Source organism: Salvelinus namaycush, unplaced genomic scaffold (genome assembly GCF_016432855.1).
Source record: "Salvelinus namaycush isolate Seneca unplaced genomic scaffold, SaNama_1.0 Scaffold244, whole genome shotgun sequence".
Lineage (NCBI taxonomy): Eukaryota > Metazoa > Chordata > Actinopteri > Salmoniformes > Salmonidae > Salvelinus > Salvelinus namaycush.
This window is the reverse complement of record NW_024059275.1, coordinates 72,597-99,042: the sequence shown is the minus strand read 5'-3', so window position 1 is coordinate 99,042 and position 26,446 is coordinate 72,597. Positions and strand designations below refer to the sequence as shown.

The 26,446-nt window shown below is 45.6% G+C and overlaps 2 protein-coding genes across 2 annotated transcripts in view; one reads left to right on the top strand and one right to left on the bottom strand.

Moving 5' to 3' along the window:
* Nucleotides 1–1,431: 1,431 nt before the first annotated feature.
* On the bottom strand, nucleotides 1,432–17,746 carry LOC120038941 (calphotin-like). The gene is made up of 7 exons (XM_038984483.1): nucleotides 17,703–17,746; nucleotides 16,518–16,673; nucleotides 8,539–8,582; nucleotides 8,114–8,240; nucleotides 5,342–5,519; nucleotides 2,994–3,604; nucleotides 1,432–2,823 (listed from the first exon to the last, which is right to left on the bottom strand). Exons 4-7 carry the CDS (start codon nucleotides 8,231–8,233, stop codon nucleotides 1,450–1,452), a joined length of 2,283 nt encoding a protein of 760 aa, XP_038840411.1. The 5' UTR covers nucleotides 8,234–8,240; nucleotides 8,539–8,582; nucleotides 16,518–16,673; nucleotides 17,703–17,746; the 3' UTR covers nucleotides 1,432–1,449.
* A 4,286-nt stretch (nucleotides 17,747–22,032) lies between these two features.
* LOC120038945 (osteoclast stimulatory transmembrane protein-like) overlaps nucleotides 22,033–26,446 on the top strand; it is a 37,859-nt gene continuing 33,445 nt past the window's right edge. The window contains exons 1-2 of the mRNA XM_038984487.1: nucleotides 22,033–22,707; nucleotides 22,928–22,990. Coding sequence (XP_038840415.1) covers nucleotides 22,947–22,990 — 44 coding nt within the window. The 5' untranslated portion in view covers nucleotides 22,033–22,707; nucleotides 22,928–22,946. The remainder of the gene's footprint in view (nucleotides 22,708–22,927; nucleotides 22,991–26,446) is intronic.

The window sequence follows — 26,446 nt, the reverse complement described above, 5'->3', positions numbered from 1 at the left end:
CATAACAACAGTCAAGCATGGTGGTGGTAGTGTGATGGTTTGGGGAGGCTTTGCTGCCTCAGGACCTGGATGACTTGCCTTAATAGAAGGAACCATGAATTCTGCTCTGTATCAGAGAATTCTACAGGAGAATGTCAGGCCATCCGTCTGTGAGCTGAAGCTGAAGTATAGCTGGGTCATTCAGCAAGACAATGATCCAAAACACACAATCAAGTCTACATGAAAATGGCTAAAAATAAACAAATTTGAAGTTTTGGAATGGCCTAATTAAAGTGTGTATGTATCGTCAAGTGAACATATATTTACAGTAAGCATAGATGGGGCCTGAGATCCTAGTGAACATATATTATTTACAGTAAACATAGATGGGGCCTGAGATCCTAGTGAACATATATTTACAGTAAACATAGATGGGGCCTGAGATCCTAGTGAACATATATTTACAGTAAACATAGATGGGGCCTGAGATCCTAGTGAACATATATTTACAGTAAACATAGATGGGGCCTGAGATCCTAGTGAACATATATTTACAGTAAACATAGATGGGGCCTGAGATCCTAGTGAACATATATTTACAGTAAACATAGATGGGGCCTGAGATCCTAGTGAACATATTTTTACAGTAAACATAGATGGGGCCTGAGATCCTAGTGAACATATATTTACAGTAAACATAGATGGGGCCTGAGATCCTAGTGAACATATATTTACAGTAAACATAGATGGGGCCTGAGATCCTAGTGAACATATTTTTACAGTAAACATAGATGGGGCCTGAGATCCTAGTGAACATATATTTACAGTAAGCATAGATGCGGCCTGAGATCCTAGTGAACATATTTTTACAGTAAACATAGATGGGGCCTGAGATCCTAGTGAACATATAGTTCCAGTAAGCATAGATGCGGCCTGAGATCCTAGTGAACATATATTTACAGTAAACATAGATGTGGCCTGAGATCCTAGTGAACATATATTTACAGTAAACATAGATGGGGCCTGAGATCCTAGTGAACATATATTTACACTAAGCATAGATGCGGCCTGAGATCCTAGTGAACATATATTTACAGTAAACATAGATGGGGCCTGAGATCCTAGTGAACATATATTTACAGTAAACATAGATGGGGCCTGAGATCCTAGTGAACATATATTTACAGTAAACATAGATGGGGCCTGAGATCCTAGTGAACATATATTTACAGTAAACATAGATGCGGCCTGAGATCCTAGTGAACATATATTTACAGTAAGCATAGATGCGGCCTGAGATCCTAGTGAACAGAATGTTGGACTTGAGATCCTTGTGTTCTTTAGGAGTGCACAATATACACTAGTATGAGTAGGTTTCCTGGACAGATGAATCATAGTCCTATAGTTAATTTGGAGACAGAATCATGGAAAGACAAACTTGAGACACAAACTCCTTCTTTCCCAAAACCCTTAATTCTTCATCCTCCAGGCCACAAACAGGGCTGAGACACTCAGGACAGCAGCCCCCAGGAAGTAGTAGCTCCCTCCTCTTCTGGCTCCCTCCCCCTCCTGTTTCTGCTTCAGCTCAGGTACAACGCTAGCCATCATGGCCTTGAGCATGACCTCTGCCTCCACAGCCTCCGGGAGAGGACAGTTATCAGTGGAGGAGCCGTTGACGATGGTGACAGAAGGAGAAGTGGCTGGAGGTGGTAGATCAGGCTGTTTGGTTGAGGGGCTGGCGGCTTGGCCGTTAGCAATCATCATCAGACCCTGAGAGTCTTCAAACTTACTAACTACTTTCCCCAGACTGTCCTCAGTTTGGCCGTGCTGGTTCGGACCAGACGACAGGTCAAGTTCTGTAGATCCAGAGAGAGGTGTGATCTGGGATTGTCTGTTGTGGTTCTGAACTGGTGGGAGTGTTTCAGAAACACCTGCATCATTATTACCCAGCGTGCTCTGTGTTTGGCCTTCCTGATTCAGGATGTATGCGTCCTCAGACACATGAATTACATTGATCAGCACCTCCTGGTACATGTCCTCCTCAGGCTCGTTACGGGACACGGATGCCTCTATCTCCTCAGAGACTCCATGCTCCTGACATGGCAGAGGCGTTGCAGTAGTCAGAGGGCCTGGAACATTAGACAAGGGCTCTGGGACGGGGTCTGGGACCACAGCAGGACTGGTCACAGCAGCAGGACAGGTCACAGCAGCAGGACTGGTCACAGGAGCAGGACAGGTCACAGCAGCAGGACAGGTCACAGCAGCAGGACAGGTCACAGCAGCAGGACTGGTCACAGCAGCAGGACAGGTCACAGCAGCAGGACTGGTCACAGCAGCAGGACTGGTCACAGTAGCAGGACTGGTCACAGTAGCAGGACTGGTCACAGCAGCAGGACTGGTCACAGCAGCAGGACAGGTCACAGCAGCAGGACTGGTCACAGTAGCAGGACTGGTCACAGCAGCAGGACAGGTCACAGCAGCAGGACAGGTCACAGCAGCAGGACAGGTTACAGCAGCAGGACTGGTCACAGAAGCAGGACAGGTCACAGCAGCAGGACTGGTCACAGCAGCAGGACTGGTCACAGCAGCAGGACAGGTCACAGCAGCAGGACTGGTCACAGCAGCCGGCTCTGGGTCCGACACTGACCCGCTATCCATCTGCAGAAGCCATGAGCCTCCTGAGTATGGCTGGTTCTCACTGAGGAGAACGTCAGGCTTGCTGAGCTCCCGGTTATCCTCATCCATGGAGGTATGCACCGGGGTTGAGGCTGGGGCCGTGACCGGGGAGAAGTGATGGCTCTCGGGGCTCTGAGGCGGCTCAGTGTGCTGGTCATCTTCAGTCACCTGGAGGAGAGATCGCTTTTAGTTCCCGCTTCTCGTCAATGTTTTCAACTCTTCACTGATATTTCAAAATGTAGATGTGGTCAACAGATTTCATTTAATTAGTAAGATAAATTCAGTTTAACTCTATCTAGTCAGCAAACATACAAAATCTCACAAGAAATACTATTCACCTGAGTTGCAGTTGGATCAGAGTCCTCTACTGGCTTCTGGTGGTAGGTGGTCACTTTGGCTGTTGGTGGCGTGGTGTCCTGAACCGGACGTCTCTCAGGGGCCTGGACCGAGGCAGGGGCAGCAGCGGTGGGGGTGTATTTAGTTTGGGACAGGGCTGGGTTTAGGTCTGACACAGGCAAGGTGAGAGTGGTTTCAGACAGGACTATATGAGATGGGTTATCCTCCAGCGATCCAGTTTCTACAGGACCAGGCTGGGAGGAGGCAGCGTTATCAGAGTGAGAGAGTGGAGTTTGTGGTTCAGAGACCACTGTGGGTTCCACTTTCACTGAGACAGGCAAAGGTGCTGCCTGGGTGGCTGTGACACGGCTTACTGCTGCTTCGAGAGCCTGTGGAGCTGGCGATGGGGAGGCGCCAGCGACGGGAGCCACAGCAACTGAACTTGTGGGGACTACTGGCTGGCCACCATCCTCCGGACAGGCAGTAATCTCAAGGCTGAGTGACTCTGAAGGTGGTGCTGGCCAAGCTGGGAGAACCATAGAAGATGTAGGGTCATCAGAGCTCTCTGAGATGGGCAGAGATGGGCTGGTAGGAGGAGCAGCAGGAGAAGGATCTGGGGAAAACAAAAGCAGATTAAACTTTAAAAAGGAAATTAGTTGATGTATATAAGAATAAGGCACATCAACATCCCCAAACATATTTACCCCCCATGTTCTGTCTGATATTTATTGTAATGGTGAAACCTGGTGGAAAATGTCCTGGGATTAATAAAGTGGTCCAGTCATATACAGCATTTAATCAATCAAATGCATTTTTATTATTTATTTATTTTAACTAGGCAAGTCAGTTAAGAACACATTCTTATTTACAATGACGGCCTAGGAACAGTGGGTTAACTGCCTTGTTCAGGGGCAGAACGACAGGGGAGCTTATAAAGCCCTTTATACATCAGCAGTTTATAAAGCCCTTTATACATCACCCTTATAAAGCCCTTTATACATCACCCTTATAAAGCCCTTTATACATCACCCTTATAAAGCCCTTTATACGTCACCCTTATAAAGCCCTTTAAACACCACCCTTATAAAGCCCTTTAAACACCACCCTTATAAAGCCCTTTATACATCACCCTTATAAAGCCCTTTATACACCACCCTTATAAAGCCCTTTATACATCAGCAGCTTATAAAGCCCTTTATACATCACCCGTATAAAGCCCTTTATACATCAACAGCTGATAAAGCCCTTTATACATCACCCGTATAAAGCCCTTTATACATCACCCTTATAAAGCCCTTTATACATCACCCTTACAAAGCCCTTTATACATCACCCTTATAAAGCCCTTTATACATCAGTAGTTTATAAAGCCCTTTATACATCACCCTTATAAAGCCCTTTATACATCACCCTTATAAAGCCCTTTATACATCAGTAGTTTATAAAGCCCTTTATACATCACCCTTATAAAGCTCTTTATACATCAGTAGTTTATAAAGCCCTTTATACATCACCCTTACAAAGCCCTTTATACACCACCCTTATAAAGCCCTTTATACATCAGTAGTTTATAAAGCCCTTTATACATCACCCTTATAAAGCCCTTTATACATCACTCTTATAAAGCCCTTTATACATCACCCTTATAAAGCCCTTTATACATCACCCTTATAAAGCCCTTTATACATCACCCTTATAAAGCCCTTTATACATCACCCTTATAAGCCCTTTATACATCAGCAGCTTAAAAAGCCCTTTATACGCCACCCTTATAAAGCCCTTTATACATCACCCTTATAAAGCCCTTTTTACATCAGCAGCTTATAAAGCCCTTTATACATCACCCTTATAAAGCCCTTTATACATCAGCAGCTTATAAAGCCCTTTATACATCACCCTTATAAAGCCCTTTATACATCACCCTTATAAAGCCCTTTATACACCACCCTTATAAAGCCCTTTATACATCAACAGTTTTCACAAAGTGCTGTACAGATACCCAGTTTAAAACCCCAAAGAGTAAGAAATGCTGGTGCAGAAGCACAGTGGCCTGGAAAAACTCCCTAGAAAGGCAGGACCTTAGGAAGAAACATAGAGGAATCGGGCTCAGAGGGGTTGAACAGTACCAACAAAAAAATGTAATTTTCCCCTCTCGTCATATCCACAATTTTGAACGGAGTCACAGACAAAGGTACTAGTGTCCAGTGATGTTCTATCACAGACAAAGTTCCTAGTGTCCAGTGATGTTTTATCACAGACAAAAGTCTGAGTGTCCAGTGATGTTTCACTGTAAAGTCTGTTTTTTTAACCCACTTTAAATAAAGTTTGATTTAATTTGATGGTGACTTACTGGTCTGGTTGTGCTTGTTCCACTCTGCTCTCAGTTCATCAGCCAGGTCCTGATGCTCCACCACCTCCAGGGCTGACATCAACTCTTCTGGCCAGTTCATTCTCTTCTGCACATAGTCCAGCAGGATCTGCATTGCACTTGAGTTACCAATACGGTTATTCATGGCCTGGATTTCCTCCTAAGAATATGATGAATGAGAATATTTGAAAAACTAGAACTACACACAAGTATGTGGACACCCCTTCAAATTAGTGGATTTCACTATTTCAGCCACACACGTTGCTGACAGGTGCATAAAATCGAGCACACAGCCATGCAATCTAGACAAACATTGGGGTAGAATGGCCTTACTGAAGAGCTCAGTGACTTTCAACGTGGCACCGTCATAGGATGCCACCTTTCCAACAAGTCAGTTCGCCAGATATCTGCCCTGCTAGAGCTGCCCCGGTCAACTGTAAGTGCTGTTATTGTGAAGTGGAAACGTCTAGAAGCAAAAACGGCATCAGCCGCGAAGTGATAGGCCACACACGCTCACAGAACGGTACCGCCGAGTGCTGAAGGGCGTAAAAATTGTCTGTTCTTGGTTGTAACACTCACTACCGAGTTCCAAACTGCCTCTGGAAGCATCGTCAGCACAATAACTGTTCGTCGGGAGCTTCGTGAAATGGGTTTCCGTGGCTGAGCAGCCGCACACAAGCCAAAGATCACCATGCGCAATGCCAAGCATCACCGCCATTGGACTATGGAGCAGTGGAAATGCGTTCTCTGGAGTGATAAAACACGCTTCACCATCTGACAGTCCGACAGACAAATCTGAGTTTGGAGGATGCCAGGAGAACGCTACCTGACCTAATGCATAGTGCCAACTGTAAAGTTTGGTGGAGGAAGAATAATGGTCTGGGGCTTCCTGTTTCAGCATGACAAAGCCCTGTGCACAAAGCGAGATCCATACTAGAGGTCGACCGATTAATCGGCATGGCCGATTATTTAGGGACGATTTCAAGTTTTCAAAACAATCGGTAATCGGCATTTTTGGACACCGATTATGGCCGATTACATTGCACTCCACGAGGAGACTGCATGGCAGGCTGACCACCTGTTACGCGAGTGCAGCAAAGAGCCAAGGTAAGTTGCTAGCTAGCATTAAACTTATCTTATAAAAAAACTATCAATCTTCACATAATCACTAGTTAACTACACCTGGTTGACGATATTACTGGTTTAACTTGTTTGTCCTGCGTTGCATATAATCAATGCGGTGGCTGTTAATTTATCATTGAATCACAGCCTACTTCGCCAAGCGGGTGATGATTTAACAAAAGCGCATTCGCGAAAAAAGCACATTCGTTGCACAACAGTCCCTGATTAGAGGGGAATCACCCACCTGGTGTCCCAGGTCTAAATCAGGCCCTGATTAGAGGGGAATCACCCACCTGGTGTCCCAGGTCTAAATCAGTTCCTGATTAGAGGGGAATCACCCACCTGGTGTCCCAGGTCTAAATCAGTTCCTGATTAGAGGGGAATCACCCACCTGGTGTCCCAGGTCTAAATCAGTCCCTGATTAGAGGGGAATCACCCACCTGGTGTCCCAGGTCTAAATCAGTTCCTGATTAGAGGGGAATCACCCACCCGGTGTCCCAGGTCTAAATCAGTTCCTGATTAGAGGGGAATCACCCACCCGGTGTCCCAGGTCTAAATCAGTCCCTGACTAGAGGGGAATCACCCACCTGGTGTCCCAGGTCTAAATCAGTTCCTGATTAGAGGGGAATCACCCACCCGGTGTCCCAGGTCTAAATCAGTCCCTGACTAGAGGGGAATCACCCACCTGATGTCCCAGGTCTAAATCAGTTCCTGATTAGAGGGGAATCACCCACCCGGTGTCCCAGGTCTAAATCAGTCCCTGATTAGAGGGGAATCACCCACCTGGTGTCCCAGGTCTAAATCAGTTCCTGATTAGAGGGGAATCACCCACCCGGTGTCCCAGGTCTAAATCAGTTCCTGATTAGAGGGGAATCACCCACCCGGTGTCCCAGGTCTAAATCAGTCCCTGACTAGAGGGGAATCACCCACCTGGTGTCCCAGGTCTAAATCAGTTCCTGATTAGAGGGGAATCACCCACCCGGTGTCCCAGGTCTAAATCAGTCCCTGACTAGAGGGGAATCACCCACCTGATGTCCCAGGTCTAAATCAGGCCCTGATTAGAGGGGAATCACCCACCTGGTGTCCCAGGTCTAAATCAGTCCCTGATTGGAGGAGGAACACTGAAAAAATGCAGTGGAACTGGCTTCGAGGTCCAGAGTTCAGTTAGAGGGTCCTAAAACGTATCGTATGCTTCCCAGTCGAAGCAGTTTGCTCATACACTGAACAAAAATATAAACGCAACATGTAAAGTGTTGGTCCCATGTTTCATGAGCTGAAATAAAAGATCCCAGAAATGTTCCATACGCATAAAAAGCTTATTTCTCTCAAATGTTGTGCACGGATTTGTCATCCAAAACAACTGGCCTTAATCATGACATCCATAACAAGGATAATATCTTACATTGAAGAAACGGTAAATGCTAAGTGGGATTATTGGGACGTCAAACTGTGACATCACCCCATTGAAGTTAAAATCTTAAAATGGTTAAAGTAAGGGTTAAGGTCAGAGTAAGGGATAAAGGTTAGGGTTTAGGATAGGGTCGTACCAAAGATCTCACTTAGCATCTACCACGAACAAACATAATCAGACCTGAATAAGCCAATGACCAACATCCAACACAGCTTACCCACCCTGTCAGACTGTGTAAGGCAGGGGAGGTTGGCCATGAGCTCTGTGGCTTTCACTCTTTTCATAAACTCCCCCATTCTGCAGCGCAGGTGCAAAGACAGTTTATCACGTGCGAAAGACATCTCTGTGCTGTTGAGAGAGTAGGAGAGAGCAGAGAAGAAATCCTCAACAAAATGTACATATTTATTTATATTAGATTTGACAGTAAAAAAAAAAAACGCAATTCAACAACACATGTGGATACAATACATTTAAATGCATATTGAGGATAACACTTTAAAGCAATTTATTTCCCATTGTGGTTCTCTCGGCCCAAAAGGTACGTGACTATGACCCAGCAGTGTGTGACGCAGCTTTACATTAGCTGTCAATGTACCCGCTAAAAACTATGTAGGATGTGGGCTGCATTGTGAAGCTGTATCCTTACCTGGTCTCTCAGATGATACGTCCTACTTCAGTATGGATCTCAGACTGATCCATTTGGTTAAAAAAACAAAACATGAAATGAAAGAGGGGGAAAACAATATAGTATGTCAGATTATGCAAGAATGAAATTTCATTATCAGTAGTGGCAGAAGAACTGCTGAAAATGGAAACAGAACCCAGGATAATCACTGCTGCTCTGTCTGGGATACTCCCACTTCTATTGGTCAGGAAAATGAAAGGGAAAGTAAAAGATTAGTTAATAATGATACAATGGCCCAAATTAGCTTTCAATGAGTTGAGAGTTTAAGGGGATTTCCAGTTTTTTTTGGGGGGGGGGGAGCAATATTATAGAGTATTATACAATACTATAGAGTATTATACAATATTATAGATTATTATGCAATATTATAGAGTATTATACAATATTATAGATTATTATGCAATATTATAGAGTAGTATACAGTATTATACAATATTATAGAGTATTACACAATATTGTACAATATTATACAGTATTATAGAGAATGTTTTATTTATTTTTTATTTAACCTTTATTTAACCAGGTAGGCAAGTTGAGAACAAGTTCTCATTTACAACTGCGACCTGGCCAAGATAAAGCAAAGCAGTGCGACACAAACAACAACACAGAGTTACACATATCATGTCAACTCAGTGAAAGGTAGCCTGAGTGCCAGTCTGGTTGTTGCCATCATGTCAACTCAGTGAAAGGTAGCCTGAGTGCCAGTCTGGTTGTTGCCATCATGTCAACTCAGTGAAAGGTAGCCTGAGTGCCAGTCTGGTTGTTGCTATCATGTCAACTCAGTGAAAGGTAGCCTGAGTGCCAGTCTGGTTGTTGCCATCATGTCAACTCAGTGAAAGGTAGCCTGAGTGCCAGTCTGGTTGTTGCCATCATGTCAACTCAGTGAAAGGTAGCCTGAGTGCCAGTCTGGTTGTTGCCATCATGTCAACTCAGTGAAAGGTAGCCTGAGTGCCAGTCTGGTTGTTGCCATCATGTCAACTCAGTGAAAGGTAGCCTGAGTGCCAGTCTGGTTGTTGCCATCATGTCAACTCAGTGAAAGGTAGCCTGAGTGCCAGTCTGGTTGTTGTCATCATGTCAACTCAGTGAAAGGTAGCCTGAGTGCCAGTCTGGTTGTTGCCATCATGTCAACTCAGTGAAAGGTAGCCTGAGTGCCAGTCTGGTTGTTGCCATCATGTCAACTCAGTGAAAGGTAGCCTGAGTGCCAGTCTGGTTGTTGCCATCATGTCAACTCAGTGAAAGGTAGCCTGAGTGCCAGTCTGGTTGTTGCCATCATGTCAACTCAGTGAAAGGTAGCCTGAGTGCCAGTCTGGTTGTTGCCATCATGTCAACTCAGTGAAAGGTAGCCTGAGTGCCAGTCTGGTTGTTGCCATCATGTCAACTCAGTGAAAGGTAGCCTGAGTGCCAGTCTGGTTGTTGCCATCATGTCAACTCAGTGAAAGGTAGCCTGAGTGCCAGTCTGGTTGTTGCCATCATGTCAACTAAGTGAAAGGTAGCCTGAGTGCCAGTCTGGTTGTTGCCATCATGTCAACTCAGTGAAAGGTAGCCTGAGTGCCAGTCTGGTTGTTGCCATCATGTCAACTCAGTGAAAGGTAGCCTGAGTGCCAGTCTGGTTGTTGCCATCATGTCAACTCAGTGAAAGGTAGCCTGAGTGCCAGTCTGGTTGTTGCCATCATGTCAACTCAGTGAAAGGTAGCCTGAGTGCCAGTCTGGTTGTTGCCATCATGTCAACTCAGTGAAAGGTAGCCTGAGTGCCAGTCTGGTTGTTGCTATCATGTCAACTAAGTGAAAGGTAGCCTGAGTGCCAGTCTGGTTGTTGCTATCATGTCAACTCAGTGAAAGGTAGCCTGAGTGCCAGTCTGGTTGTTGCCATCATGTCAACTCAGTGAAAGGTAGCCTGAGTGCCAGTCTGGTTGTTGCCATCATGTCAACTAAGTGAAAGGTAGCCTGAGTGCCAGTCTGGTTGTTGCTAACATGTCAACTCAGTGAAAGGTAGCCTGAGTGCCAGTCTGGTTGTTGCTATCATGTCAACTCAGTGAAAGGTAGCCTGAGTGCCAGTCTGGTTGTTGCTATCATGTCAACTCAGTGAAAGGTAGCCTGAGTGCCAGTCTGGTTGTTGCTATCATGTCAACTCAGTGAAAGGTAGCCTGAGTGCCAGTCTGGTTGTTGCTATCATGTCAACTCAGTGAAAGGTAGCCTGAGTGCCAGTCTGGTTGTTGCTATCATGTCAACTCAGTGAAAGGTAGCCTGAGTGCCAGTCTGGTTGTTGCTATCATGTCAACTCAGTGAAAGGTAGCCTGAGTGCCAGTCTGGTTGTTGCTATCATGTCAACTCAGTGAAAGGTAGCCTGAGTGCCAGTCTGGTTGTTGCCATCATGTCAACTCAGTGAAAGGTAGCCTGAGTGCCAGTCTGGTTGTTGCCATCATGTCAACTCAGTGAAAGGTAGCCTGAGTGCCAGTCTGGTTGTTGCCATCATGTCAACTCAGTGAAAGGTAGCCTGAGTGCCAGTCTGGTTGTTGCTATCATGTCAACTCAGTGAAAGGTAGCCTGAGTGCCAGTCTGGTTGTTGCCATCATGTCAACTCAGTGAAAGGTAGCCTGAGTGCCAGTCTGGTTGTTGCCATCATGTCAACTCAGTGAAAGGTAGCCTGAGTGCCAGTCTGGTTGTTGCCATCATGTCAACTAAGTGAAAGGTAGCCTGAGTGCCAGTCTGGTTGTTGCTATCATGTCAACTCAGTGAAAGGTAGCCTGAGTGCCAGTCTGGTTGTTGCTATCATGTCAACTCAGTGAAAGGTAGCCTGAGTGCCAGTCTGGTTGTTGCTATCATGTCAACTCAGTGAAAGGTAGCCTGAGTGCCAGTCTGGTTGTTGCCATCATGTCAACTCAGTGAAAGGTAGCCTGAGTGCCAGTCTGGTTGTTGCCATCATGTCAACTCAGTGAAAGGTAGCCTGAGTGCCAGTCTGGTTGTTGCCATCATGTCAACTCAGTGAAAGGTAGCCTGAGTGCCAGTCTGGTTGTTGCTATCATGTCAACTCAGTGAAAGGTAGCCTGAGTGCCAGTCTGGTTGTTGCCATCATGTCAACTCAGTGAAAGGTAGCCTGAGTGCCAGTCTGGTTGTTGCTATCATGTCAACTTCTTGTCCTAGTTTGGGCTTGACAATGACAGCAAATAAGTTGGGAGCAGTAATTTAGGCCATAACCCCTAATTACCAAATACATTACACCTTATAAGGCTCCGACTGACCTCTCTCACAGAGAATTATTAAGCTCAAAGTAGACCAGCGTCCCTGCCATGTGTGCCTGATCTGGACCAGCAGTGCACTATAAAGGGAATTCCCTGGTCTAAAGCAGTGCACTATAAAGGGAATGCCCTGGTCAAAAGCAGAGCACTATAAAGGGAATGCCCTGGTCGAAAGCAGTGCACTATAAAGGGAATGCCCTGGTCTAAAGCAGTGCACTATAAAGGGAATGCCCTGGTCTAAAGCAGAGCACTATAAAGGGAATGCCCTGGTCTAAAGCAGAGCACTATAAAGGGAATGCCCTGGTCTAAAGCAGTGCACTATAAAGGGAATGCCCTGGTCTAAAGCAGAGCACTATAAAGGGAATGCCCTGGTCTAAAGCAGAGCACTATAAAGGGAATGCCCTGGTCTAAAGCAGAGCACTATAAAGGGAATGCCCTGGTCTAAAGCAGTGCAATATAAAGGGAATGCCCTGGTCTAAAGCAGTGCACTATAAAGGGAATGCCCTGGTCGAAAGCAGAGCACTATAAAGGGAATGCCCTGGTCGAAAGCAGAGCACTATAAAGGGAATGCCCTGGTCTAAAGCAGAGCACTATAAAGGGAATGCCCTGGTCTAAAGCAGAGCACTATAAAGGGAATGCCCTGGTCTAAAGCAGTGCACTATAAAGGGAATGCCCTGGTCTAAAGCAGTGCACTATAAAGGGAATGCCCTGGTCTAAAGCAGAGCACTATAAAGGGAATGCCCTGGTCTAAAGCAGTGCACTATAAAGGGAATGCCCTGGTCTAAAGCAGAGCACTATAAAGGGAATGCCCTGGTCTAAAGCAGAGCACTATAAAGGGAATGCCCTGGTATAAAGCAGTGCACTATAAAGGGAATGCCCTGGTCTAAAGCAGTGCACTATAAAGGGAATGCCCTGGTCTAAAGCAGAGCACTATAAAGGGAATGCTCTGGTCTAAAGCAGAGCACTATAAAGGGAATGCCCTGGTCTAAAGCAGTGCACTATAAAGGGAATGCCCTGGTCTAAAGCAGTGCACTATAAAGGGAATGCCCTGGTCGAAAGCAGTGCACTATAAAGGGAATGCCCTGGTCTAAAGCAGTGCACTATAAAGGGAATGCCCTGGTCTAAAGCAGAGCACTATAAAGGGAATGCCCTGGTCAAAAGCAGTGCACTATAAAGGGAATGCCCTGGTCGAAAGCAGAGCACTATAAAGGGAATGCCCTGGTCTAAAGCAGTGCACTATAAAGGGAATGCCCTGGTCTAAAGCAGTGCACTATAAAGGGAATGCCCTGGTCTAAAGCAGTGCACTATAAAGGGAATGCCCTGGTCTAAAGCAGTGCACTATAAAGGGAATGCCCTGGTCTAAAGCAGTGCACTATAAAGGGAATGCCCTGGTCTAAAGCAGAGCACTATAAAGGGAATGCCCTGGTCTAAAGCAGTGCACTATAAAGGGAATGCCCTGGTCTAAAGCAGTGCACTATAAAGGTAATGCCCTGGTCTAAAGCAGTGCACTATAAAGGGAATGCCCTGGTCAAAAGCAGTGCACTATAAAGGGAATGCCCTGGTCTAAAGCAGTGCACTATAAAGGGAATGCCCTGGTCAAAAGCAGTGCACTATAAAGGGAATGCCCTGGTCTAAAGCAGAGCACTATAAAGGTAATGCCCTTGTCTAAAGCAGTGCACTATAAAGGGAATGCCCTGGTCAAAAGCAGTGCACTATAAAGGGAATGCCCTGGTCTAAAGCAGTGCACTATAAAGGGAATGCCCTGGTCAAAAGCAGTGCACTATAAAGGGAATGCCCTGGTCTAAAGCAGTGCACTATAAAGGGAATGCCCTGGTCAAAAGCAGTGCACTATAAAGGGAATGCCCTGGTCGAAAGGAGAGCACTATAAAGGGAATGCCCTGGTCTAATGCAGTGCACTATAAAGGGAATGCCCTGGTCTAAAGCAGTGCACTATAAAGGGAATGCCGTGGTCTAAAGCAGTGCACTATAAAGGGAATGCCCTGGTCTAAAGCAGTGCACTATAAAGGGAATGCCCTGGTCTAAAGCAGTGCACTATAAAGGGAATGCCCTGGTCTAAAGCAGAGCACTATAAAGGGAATGCCCTGGTCGAAAGCCGAGCACTATAAAGGGAATGCCCTGGTCGAAAGCAGTGCACTATAAAGGGAATGCCCTGGTCTAAAGCAGAGCACTATAAAGGGAATGCCCTGGTCTAAAGCAGTGCACTATAAAGGGAATGCCCTGGTCTAAAGCAGAGCACTATAAAGGGAATGCCCTGGTCTAAAGCAGTGCACTATAAAGGGAATGCCCTGGTCTAAAGCAGTGCACTATAAAGGGAATGCCCTGGTCTAAAGCAGTGCACTATAAAGGGAATGCCCTGGTCTAAAGCAGAGCACTATAAAGGGAATGCCCTGGTCTAAAGCAGTGCACTATAAAGGGAATGCCCTGGTCTAAAGCAGTGCACTATAAAGGGAATGTCCTGGTCGAAAGCAGTGCACTATAAAGGGAATGCCCTGGTCTAAAGCAGTGCACTATAAAGGGAATGCCCTGGTCTAAAGCAGAGCACTATAAAGGGAATGCCCTGGTCTAAAGCAGAGCACTATAAAGGGAATGCCCTGGTCTAAAGCAGAGCACTATAAAGGGAATGCCCTGGTCTAAAGCAGAGCACTATAAAGGGAATGCCCTGGTCTAAAGCAGTGCACTATAAAGGTTATGCCCTGGTCTAAAGCAGAGCACTATAAAGGGAATGCCCTGGTCGAAAGCAGTGCACTATAAAGGGAATGCCCTGGTCTAAAGCAGAGCACTATAAAGGGAATGCCCTGGTCTAAAGCAGTGCACTATAAAGGGAATGCCCTGGTCTAAAGCAGAGCACTATAAAGGGAATGCCCTGGTCTAAAGCAGTGCACTATAAAGGGAATGCCCTGGTCTAAAGCAGTGCACTATAAAGGGAATGCCCTGGTCTAAAGCAGTGCACTATAAAGGGAATGCCCTGGTCTAAAGCAGAGCACTATAAAGGGAATGCCCTGGTCTAAAGCAGTGCACTATAAAGGGAATGCTCTGGTCTAAAGCAGTGCACTATAAAGGGAATGCCCTGGTCTAAAGCAGAGCACTATAAAGGGAATGCCCTGGTCTAAAGCAGAGCACTATAAAGGGAATGCCCTGGTCTAAAGCAGAGCACTATAAAGGGAATGCCCTGGTCTAAAGCAGTGCACTATAAAGGGAATGCCCTGGTCTAAAGCAGTGCACTATAAAGGGAATGCCCTGGTCTAAAACAGAGCACTATAAAGGGAATGCCCTGGTCTAAAGCAGAGCACTATAAAGGGAATGCCCTGGTCTAAAGCAGTGCACTATAAAGGGAATGCCCTGGTCTAAAGCAGTGCACTATAAAGGGAATGCCCTGGTCTAAAGCAGAGCACTATAAAGGGAATTCCCTGGTCTAAAGCAGTGCACTATAAAGGGAATGCCCTGGTCGAAAGCAGTGCACTATAAAGGGAATGCCCTGGTCTAAAGCAGAGCACTATAAAGGGAATGCCCTGGTCTAAAGCAGTGCACTATAAAGGGAATGCCCTGGTCTAAAGCAGAGCACTATAAAGGGAATGCCCTGGTCTAAAGCAGAGCACTATAAAGGGAATGCCCTGGTCTAAAGCAGTGCACTATAAAGGGAATGCCCTGGTCTAAAGCAGTGCACTATAAAGGGAATGCCCTGGTCTAAAGCAGTGCACTATAAAGGGAATGCCCTGGTCTAAAGCAGAGCACTATAAAGGGAATGCCCTGGTCTAAAGCAGTGCACTATAAAGGGAATGCCCTGGTCGAAAGCAGTGCACTATAAAGGGAATGCCCTGGTCTAAAGCAGAGCACTATAAAGGGAATGCCCTGGTCGAAAGCAGTGCACTATAAAGGGAATGCCCTGGTCTAAAGCAGTGCACTATAAAGGGAATGCCCTGGTCTAAAGCAGAGCACTATAAAGGGAATGCCCTGGTCTAAAGCAGAGCACTATAAACAATATTTATGAATGCCGACTTATGAATGCTGACAAGGTGCAGGTACCTCAACCGTTTTCAGCTCTCAGCCGTTCCTTTGAGTTTAGTTTATTCATGTCTACATGTCTACGTAGGCCTACATAGGCTTATAGACTACTACAGCTATCCTCATGTATTAGTTGACAGCTGCTATCTGTCTATCTTGTTGTTTGAACTGCAGATCGACCCTTTAAAGTTGACAGTCAAATCTATCTACCAGGTTGATTTAATCCCCAGAGTGTCTGAGCGAGGAGACACACAAGTGATAGGAGTCCTGAGCAGCAGAAGGGATAGGAGTCCTGAGCAGCAGAAGGGATATGAGTCCTGAGCATCAGAAGGGATAGGAGTCCTGAGCAGCAGAAGGGATATGAGTCCTGACCAGCAGAAGGGATAGGAGTCCTGACCAGCAGAAGGGATAGGAGTCCTGAGCAGCAGAAGGGATAGGAGTCCTGAGCAGCAGAAGGGATAGGAGTCCTGAGCAGCAGAAGGGATAGGAGTCCTGACCAGCAGAAGGGATATGAGTCCTGAGCAGCAGAAGGGATATGAGTCCTGAGCAGCAGAAGTGATAGGAGCAAAGTAGTCACCCGTTGAACTAGTATGACAGCTCAAGAGCTCATACGTCAATCTCTGCTTAAGCTGTCACACACACCAGCACTGTCACACACACACACACACACACACTAGTTACCTCTGTGGCCATTGTTGGGTGGTCAAAACCTTTGCAACGTTTGTAGGAATACAAGTTTCCAAAGTTAAGAAGCAGGTGAAGCAGGAATGTGTCTGTCAGGTGAATGTTCTCTATTCTAAAACACGAGGTCATCAGAACCCTGGATCACCTAGTTACCTGTTCAGGTGTGTAAGAGATATTACTGTTTAGAAGAGCCACAATACATTATTGATAAGGCCTACAATATTGTCTGAGTAAGTAGTCATTATGCCAAGTACAAACAGTAGACTACTATCTTATTGAGGTGGCAGGGTAGCCTAGTGGATAGAGCTGTTGGACTAGGAAACTAAAGGTTGCTAGATCAAATCCCCGACCTGACAATGTATAAATCTGTCGTTCTGCCCCTGAACAAGGCAGTTAACCCACTGTTCCTAGGCCGTCATTGTAAATAAGCCCATGTTTTTAAATGACTTGCATAAAAAAATGAAAATGAAGGGTAACAGTCAGAGAGATAATTCATTGCAGCCAAAATGGTCTGTTACATTTTCAATATATCCCTGATTAAATAAAAAACATAGATTTGAAGGATAATAGTCAGTCCATGTTCACAGTGAGTTCGTTGAAAAGACCAAAGACGGGCCGACCGTTTAACGTGGACTGTTATTGTATTGGATGTTGTTATTTAGGTTTTTGTCAGTAGCATTTTGTTAACTGTGGAGCTGAAGAAAAATTAATAAGTAACTGCATTTTATAACTGACGTGAAGACCGAAGTGCCTGAACATATGCACTTCAGAAGAGAAGATATTTATAAATAAATAAACGTATAGGCTAAACAAAGCCTAAATTCAGATCAGGTAGATTTCCCGGCTCCAATGTATAATTTAGTGGTAATAATGTATTTAGCAGTATTGTAATGAAACAGCAAGAAGCAGGTCTTGAACTCTCAAATTTCTAGTCCGAAGTCCAGCGCGCTATCGACTGTGCCCCAAAAGCATCGAGTCGATATCCGCGCGTATAAACCCAGGGTCGTTACAGTATGTATCCCAGTGACTGACTATTATGGCGTTCCTTTTCTCTGCTAATTCTTTCCGCATTCAGCTTTCTGACCAAATCCAGGAAATACTGTGTCGACAATTGCGCTCCATTCAACGATGGAGAAATATAATAACAATGCTGGATGGATATAGTAACTGTCAGAAATATACCTTTCGGTGGCAGAAGTTCTACATCAGCGAATACTTCTTCTTCGGTGGGGTTTATCGGTGGTTGGCATCCAACGTTATGGTGCATGACCGCCACCTACCGTACTGGAGTGTGGGCCAGAGACATGGAGAAACTATATTTTACCTGCCAGCCCCTTCGCTCACCTCTTAAGGATCGGACCCTTTTCCCTCCAATTTTCGTCTAAAATGACATACCCAAATCTAACTGCCTGTAGCTCAGGACCTGAAGCAAGGATATGCATATTCTTGATATCATTTGAAAGGAAACACTTTGACGTTTGTGGAAATGTGAAAGTAATATGGGAGAATATTACACTTTTTTTGTATGTGTGCATGTGTGGTTAGAGTCCAGTGAGTGCACAAGGAGCCTGTGCAAGAGAATCCGTGCAAAAAATAAATAATAGATAATAATAATAAAATAAGGGGGTCAATGTAAATAGTCCAGGTGGCCATTTGATTAACTGTTCAGCAGTCTGTTGACTTGGGGGTAGAAGCTGTTCAGCAGTCTGATGGCTTGGGGGTAGAAGCTGTTCAGCAGTCTGATGGCTTGGGGGTAGAAGCTGTTCAGCAGTCTGATGGCTTGGGGGTAGAAGCTGTTCAGCAGTCTAATGGCTTGGGGGTAGAAGCTGTTCAGCAGTCTAATGGCTTGGGGGTAGAAGCTGTTCAGCAGTCTGATGGCTTGGGGGTAGAAGCTGTTCAGCAGTCTGTTGACTTGGGGGTAGAAGCTGTTCAGCAGTCTGATGGCTTGGGGGTAGAAGCTGTTCAGCAGTCTAATGGCTTGGGGGTAGAAGCTGTTCAGCAGTCTGATGGCTTGGGGGTAGAAGCTGTTCAGCAGTCTGATGGCTTGGGGGTAGAAGCTGTTCAGCAGTCTGATGGCTTGGGGGTAGAAGCTGTTCAGCAGTCTAATGGCTTGGGGGTAGAAGCTGTTCAGCAGTCTGATGGCTTGGGGGTAGAAGCTGTTCAGCAGTCTAATGGCTTGGGGGTAGAAGCTGTTCAGCAGTCTAATGGCTTGGGGGTAGAAGCTGTTCAGCAGTCTGATGGCTTGGGGGTAGAAGCTGTTCAGCAGTCTAATGGCTTGGGGGTAGAAGCTGTTCAGCAGTCTAATGGCTTGGGGGTAGAAGCTGTTCAGCAGTCTGATGGCTTGGGGGTAGAAGCTGTTCAGCAGTCTGATGGCTTGGGGGTAGAAGCTGTTCAGCAGTCTAATGGCTTGGGGGTAGAAGCTGTTCAGCAGTCTAATGGCTTGGGGGTAGAAGCTGTTCAGCAGTCTAATGGCTTGGGGGTAGAAGCTGTTCACCAGTCTAATGGCTTGGGGGTTGAAGCTGTTAAGGATCATTTTGTTCCCAGACTGCTTGCCGTACCGCCTGGTTTAGAGGTCCGGATGGCAGGGAGCTCGTTCCCAGTGATGTACGGGGCCGAACGCACTCTCCTCTCTAGCGCCTTAAGGTCGGATGCCGAGCAGTTGTCATACCTAGCAAAGATGCAAACGGTCAGGATGCTCTCGATGGTGCAGCTGTATAACTTTTTGAGCATCTGAGGACCCATGACAAATCTTTTCAGCCTTCTGAGGAGGAATAGGCATTATCGTGCCCTCCTCACGACTGTGTTGGACCATGATAGTTTGTTGGTGATGTGGACAACGGAACTTGAAGCTCTTGACCTTCTCAAGAGTACATCCCCGTCGATGTGAATGGGGGCGTGTTCGGCCCTCCTTTTCCTGTAGTCCACGATCAGCTCCTTTGTCTTGCTCATATGTTGTCCTGGCACCACACTGATCCAGGTCTCTGACCTCCTCGTCGTCGGTGATCAGACCTACCACCATCGTGTCGTCAGCAAACTTAATGATTGGGTTGGAGACGTGTGTAGCCCCCCAGTCGTGGGTAAACAGGGAGTACAGGAGGGAGCTGAGCACGCACCCCTGTGGGACCACTATGTTGAGGGTCAGCGTAGCGGATTTGTAGTAGCCTACCCTCACCACCTGGGGTCGCCCCGTCATGAAGTCCAGGATCCAGTTGCAGGGCAATGGCAATTGTGTTGTCCTTGGGTCTAGGGTGTCAGGTAAGGTGGAGGTGATATGATCCTTAACATGCCTCTCAAAGCACTTCATAATGACAGAAGTGAGTGCTACTGGGCGGTAGTCATTTAGTTCAGTTTCCTTCGCTTTCATGGCTACAGGAACAGTGGTGGACATCTTGGAGCAAGTGGGGACAACAGACTGGGATAGTGAGAGATTAAATATGTCCGTAAACACACCAGCTAAATACTGCAAAGTTAGCTAGGACCTGGAAACTGTACGACCGTGTCTGTCAGCGCTTGTAGTCGGTCACTTCTGCTGCCTGTCAGTGTCAACCATCAAACCACATTAGCTAAGTAGATAGTTGGTGCTAGCTATGTAGAGACTACTTTTGGTTATACAACCTTTTTTGCATGGCTCAAATCAAATCAAAGTTTATTTGTCACGTGCGCCAAATACAACAGGTGTAGACCTCACAGTGAAATGCCAAATACAACAGGTGTAGTAGACCTTACAGTGAAATGCCAAATACAACAGGTGTAGTAGACCTTACAGTGAAATGCTGAATACAACAGGTGTAGTAGACCTCACAGTGAAATGCCAAATACAACAGGTGTAGTAGACCTTACAGTGTAATGCTGAATACAACAGGTGTAGTAGACCTTACAGTGAAATGCCAAATACAACAGGTGTAGTAGACCTTACAGTGAAATGCTGAATACAACAGGTGTAGTAGACCTCACAGTGAAATGCTGAATACAACAGGTGTAGACCTTACAGTGAAATGCTGAATACAACAGGTGTAGACCTTACAGTGAAATGCTTACTTACAGGCTCTAATCAATAGTGCAAAAAAGGTATTAGGTGAACAATAGGTAAGTAAAGAAATAAAAACAACAGTAAAAAGACAGGCTGTATACAGTAGAGAGGCTATATACAGTAGAGAGGCTATATACAGTAGCGAGGCTATAAAAGTAGAGAGGCTATATACAGTAGAGAGGCTATAAAAGTAGCGAGGCTATATACAGGAGAGAGGCTATATACAGTAGAGAGGCTATAAAAGTAGCGAGGCTATATACAGTAGAGAGGCTATAAAAGTAGCGAGGCTATATACAATAGAGAGGCTATATAAAGTAGAGAGGCTATACCAGTAGAGGGGCTACATACAGGCACCGGTTAGTCAGGCTGATTGAGGTAGTATGTACATGTAAATATGGTTAAAGTGACTATGCATATATGATGAACAGAGAGTAGCAGTAACGTAAAAGAGGGGTTGGCGGGTGGTGGGTGGGACACAATGCAGATAGCCCGGTTAGCCAATGTGCGGGAGCACTGGTTGGTCGGCTCAATTGAGGTGTATACATGAGTGTATAGTTATAGTGACTATGCATATATGATAAACAGAGAGTAGCAGCAGCGTAAAAAGAGGGGTTGCGGGGGCTTTGGGGGGGGGCTCACAATGCAAATAGTCTGGGTAGAAATTTGAATACCTGTTCAGGAGTCTTATGGCTTGGGGGTAAAAACTGTTGAGAAGCCTTTTTGTCCTAGACTTGGCACTCCGGTACCGCTTGCCATGCGGTAGTAGAGAGAACAGTCTATGACTGGGGTGGCTGGGGTCTTTGACAATTTTTAGGGCCTTTTTCTGACACCGCCTTGTGTAGAGGTGCTGGATAGCAGGCAGCTTAGCCCCAGTGATGTACTGGGCCGTACGCACTACCCTTTGTAGTGCCTTGCGGTCAGAGGCCGAGCAATTGCCGTACCAGGCAGTGATGCAACCAGTCAGGATGCTCTCGATGCTGCAGCTGTAGAACCTTTTGAGGATCTCAGGACCCATGCCAAATCTTTTTAGTTTCCTGAGGGGGAATAGGCTTTGTCGTGCCCTCTTCACGACTGTCTTGGTGTGTTTGGACCATTCTAGTTTGTTGTTGACGTGGACACCAAGGAACTTGAAGCTCTCAACCTGCTCCACTACAGCCCCGTCGATGAGAATGGGGGCGTGCTCGGTCCTCCTTTTCCTGTAGTCCACAAACTTCTCCTCAGTCTTGGTTATGTTGAGGGATAGGTTGTTATTCTGGCACCACCCGGCCATGTCTCTGACCTCCTCCCTATAGGCTGTCTCGTCATTGTCGGTGATCAGGCCTACCACTGTTGTGTCGTCTGCAAACTTAATGATGTTGGAGTCGTGCCTGGCCATGCAGTCGTGGGTGAACAGGGAGTACAGGAGGGGACTGAGCACGCACCCCTGGGGAGCTCCAGTGTTGAGGATCAGCGTGGCAGATGTGTTGCTACCTACCCTCACCACCTGGGGGCGGCCCGTCAGGAAGTCCAGGATCCAGCTGCAGAGGGAGGTGTTTAGTCCCAGGATCCTTAGCTTAGCATATTGCACTATATTGCATATTGCACGCTAACCCTCATACAGGCTTTCTACGGCCGCCTTTTATTCTAGCCTGAGCGCTAACCCTCATACTGGCTTTCTACGGCCGCCTTTTATTCTAGCCTGAGCGCTAACCCTCATACTGGCTTTCTACGGCTGTCTTTTATTCTAGCCTGAGCGCTAACCCTCATATTGGCTTTCTACGGTCGCCTTTTATTCTAGCCTGAGCGCTAACCCTCATATTGGCTTTCTACGGTCGCCTTTCATTCTAGCCTGAGCGCTAACCCCCATACTGGCTTTCTACGGCCGCCTTTCATTCTAGCCTGAGCGCTATCCCTCATTCAGGCTTTCTACTACCACCATATTACACAGTAATACCAGTTCATCTCTGACACACAGGACATCTAAAGTTCTATTTCAACACAATAGAAATGAATGTTTTTCAGCCCCTGTATTTATCAACATATTACGTAAGTGTTTCAGCTTGCCCATGGCCAGAAAAGAGGAACCCCTCAGGGCTGTATATAAATCAATCGGTCTCTTGAGTTGGACTACAAAGGGCATTTCTACACGTAACACAGTACTGCTCCAGAGAACTGAAGGTAGGTTATAAACTAGAATTTATAGGAATATCTGTAGACATAAGAGCAGAACAAATTGTTTAAATGTTATATTGGCTAAACCAATTCTGTTCTATTTAAAACATAGAACACACCATCGTTTACATTTATGTAAAAAAAATATATATATATATTATACCAGTGTCAGCCAATTTGTGAATATTTAACCCGTTATGTTGTTGTTGATTTGATTTGATCCCAGTCATTGAACTCCATACATCATGGAGGCTGTCTCCAGCGGTCCACACCCAGCCTCAGGATTCCTGTGAGTCCAGAGTTACTAATCACACTTGGGTTCAACTACATGTGGATTTGATTATTTGTTATGGAAATACCTACTTTCTGTGTATTTGAGTATTATCAAATAAATGTGGCCAAAATTAACTACTTTTATTGGAAATACTTGAAATTATTTTTCAAATAATTTCCTCTAAATAGTCTACAATTTGAAAATATTTTCAAAGTACTTATTTCCAAATAGATTCTTTTAAATACTCCTAGGACCTGGGTTCAAATGCATGGGGGTATTTATTTGTATTTGAAAATAATCTGTGTATTTCAGTATTTTCAAATACATGCCAATACTTCCCAAGCGTATTTTGAAATACATTCCAATATTCAACTACTTTGATTTTTCAAATAGAACATTTCTGATTACTTAATTTTAAATGTATGTGAAAGAAATAAAACAAATAATTGAAATAGTATTTGAACCCAGGTCTGTTATCAATATACAGTGTATTAATTATTTACCATTATATAATATGTTTCATGTAATTGTTTTGAAACCGATTAACTAGCCTGCTTATATTATTGCACTCGCTAAGTCGAGGGGTCTTAGGCCTAGTTCACTGTGTGTAACCTGATTTGACGCATTCAAATGAGAAGTAAGAGTGTGCAACCAGGCGTTGAATGTTCATGGATGGACCAAGGAGCGAGCCACCTTACCTTCCAGGGCCAGCTCCTTCTTGACCACTGGGTCGGCCAGCCAAAGTGGATTATTATTTGTTCAGATAGTGACGAAACAGGAAAAATACCAAAGGAATGTACAAACTAAAAAACTCCTCACCAAACAAAAGGCTTCAAGGCCATCCAAATCAACCAGTAGCCCCACGGCTTGTCAGCTGGGACACTGACCATCACCTTAATGAGTCTATTGACCATCACCTTAATGAGTCTATTAACACACCCAGCTGGGACACTGACCATCACCTTAATGAGTCTATTGACCATCACCTTAATGAGTCTATTGACCATCACCTTAATGAGTCTATTGACCATCACCTTAATGAGTCTATTGACCCACCCAGCTGGGACACTGACCATCACCTTAATGAGTCTATTGACCATCACCTTAATGAGTCTATTGACTCACCCAGCTGGGACACTGACCATCACCTTAATGAGTCTATTAACACACCCAGCTGGGACACTGACCATCACCTTAATGAGTCTATTGACTCACCCAGCTGGGACACTGACCATCACCTTAATGAGTCTATTGACACACCCAGCTGGGACACTGACCATCACCTTAATGAGTCTATTAACACACCCAGCTGGGACACTGACCATCACCTTAATGAGTCTATTGACCATCACCTTAATGAGTCTATTGACTCACCCAGCTGGGACACTGACTGACCATCACCTTAATGAGTCTATTGACACACCCAGCTGGGACACTGACCATCACCTTAATGAGTCTATTGACCATCACCTTAATGAGTCTATTGACCATCACCTTAATGAGTCTATTGACTCACCCAGCTGGGACACTGACCATCACCTTAATGAGTCTATTGACCATCACCTTAATGAGTCTATTGACACACCCAGCTGGGACACTGACCATCACCTTAATGAGTCTATTGACACACCCAGCTGGGACACTGACCATCACCTTAATGAGTCTATTGACCATCACCTTAATGAGTCTATTGACACACCCAGCTGGGACACTGACCATCACCTTAATGAGTCTATTGACCATCACCTTAATGAGTCTATTGACCATCACCTTAATGAGTCTATTGACTCACCCAGCTGGGACACTGACCATCACCTTAATGAGTCTATTGACCATCACCTTAATGAGTCTATTGACACACCCAGCTGGGACACTGACCATCACCTTAATGAGTCTATTGACCATCACCTTAATGAGTCTATTGACACACCCAGCTGGGACACTGACCATCACCTTAATGAGTCTATTGACACACCCAGCTGGGACACTGACCATCACCTTAATGAGTCTATTAACACACCCAGCTGGGACACTGACCATCACCTTAATGAGTCTATTGACACACCCAGCTGGGACACTGACCATCACCTTAATGAGTCTATTGACCATCACCTTAATGAGTCTATTGACCATCACCTTAATGAGTCTATTGACCATCACCTTAATGAGTCTATTGACCATCACCTTAATGAGTCTATTGACCATCACCTTAATGAGTCTATTGACACACCCAGCTGGGACACTGACCATCACCTTAATGAGTCTATTGACACACCCAGCTGGGACACTGACCATCACCTTAATGAGTCTATTGACACACCCAGCTGGGACACTGACCATCACCTTAATGAGTCTATTAACACACCCAGCTGGGACACTGACCATCACCTTAATGAGTCTATTAACACACCCAGCTGGGACACTGACCATCACCTTAATGAGTCTATTAACACACCCAGCTGGGACACTGACCATCACCTTAATGAGTCTATTGACACACCCAGCTGGGACACTGACCATCACCTTAATGAGTCTATTGACACACCCAGCTGGGACACTGACTGACCATCACCTTAATGAGTCTATTGACACACCCAGCTGGGACACTGACCATCACCTTAATGAGTCTATTGACCATCACCTTAATGAGTCTATTGACTCACCCAGCTGGGACACTGACTGACCATCACCTTAATGAGTCTATTGACCATCACCTTAATGAGTCTATTGACACACCCAGCTGGGACACTGACCATCACCTTAATGAGTCTATTGACCATCACCTTAATGAGTCTATTGACCATCACCTTAATGAGTCTATTGACTCACCCAGCTGGGACACTGACCATCACCTTAATGAGTCTATTGACACACCCAGCTGGGACACTGACCATCACCTTAATGAGTCTATTAACACACCCAGCTGGGACACTGACCATCACCTTAATGAGTCTATTGACTCACCCAGCTGGGACACTGACCATCACCTTAATGAGTCTATTGACACACCCAGCTGGGACACTGACCATCACCTTAATGAGTCTATTAACACACCCAGCTGGGACACTGACCATCACCTTAATGAGTCTATTGACCATTACCTTAATGAGTCTATTGACTCACCCAGCTGGGACACTGACTGACCATCACCTTAATGAGTCTATTGACTCACCCAGCTGGGACACTGACTGACCATCACCTTAATGAGTCTATTGACTCACCCAGCTGGGACACTGACTGACCATCACCTTAATGAGTCTATTAACACACCCAGCTGGGACACTGACTGACCATCACCTTAATGAGTCTATTGACCATCACCTTAATGAGTCTATTGACACACCCAGCTGGGACACTGACCATCACCTTAATGAGTCTATTGACCATCACCTTAATGAGTCTATTGACACACCCAGCTGGGACACTGACCATCACCTTAATGAGTCTATTGACACACCCAGCTGGGACACT

Excerpts from the sequence above, each read along its gene's own strand:
- LOC120038941 (XM_038984483.1), bottom strand. The coding sequence starts at position 8,233 with ATGTCTTTCGCACGTGATAAACTGTCTTTGCACCTGCGCTGCAGAATG. Across the intron at positions 5,520-8,113 it reads GCCTTACACAGTCTGACAGG|GAGGAAATCCAGGCCATGAA; the intron begins GTGGGTAAGCTG and ends TCATATTCTTAG. Across the intron at positions 3,605-5,341 it reads GAACAAGCACAACCAGACCA|ATCCTTCTCCTGCTGCTCCT; the intron begins GTAAGTCACCAT and ends TGTTTTCCCCAG.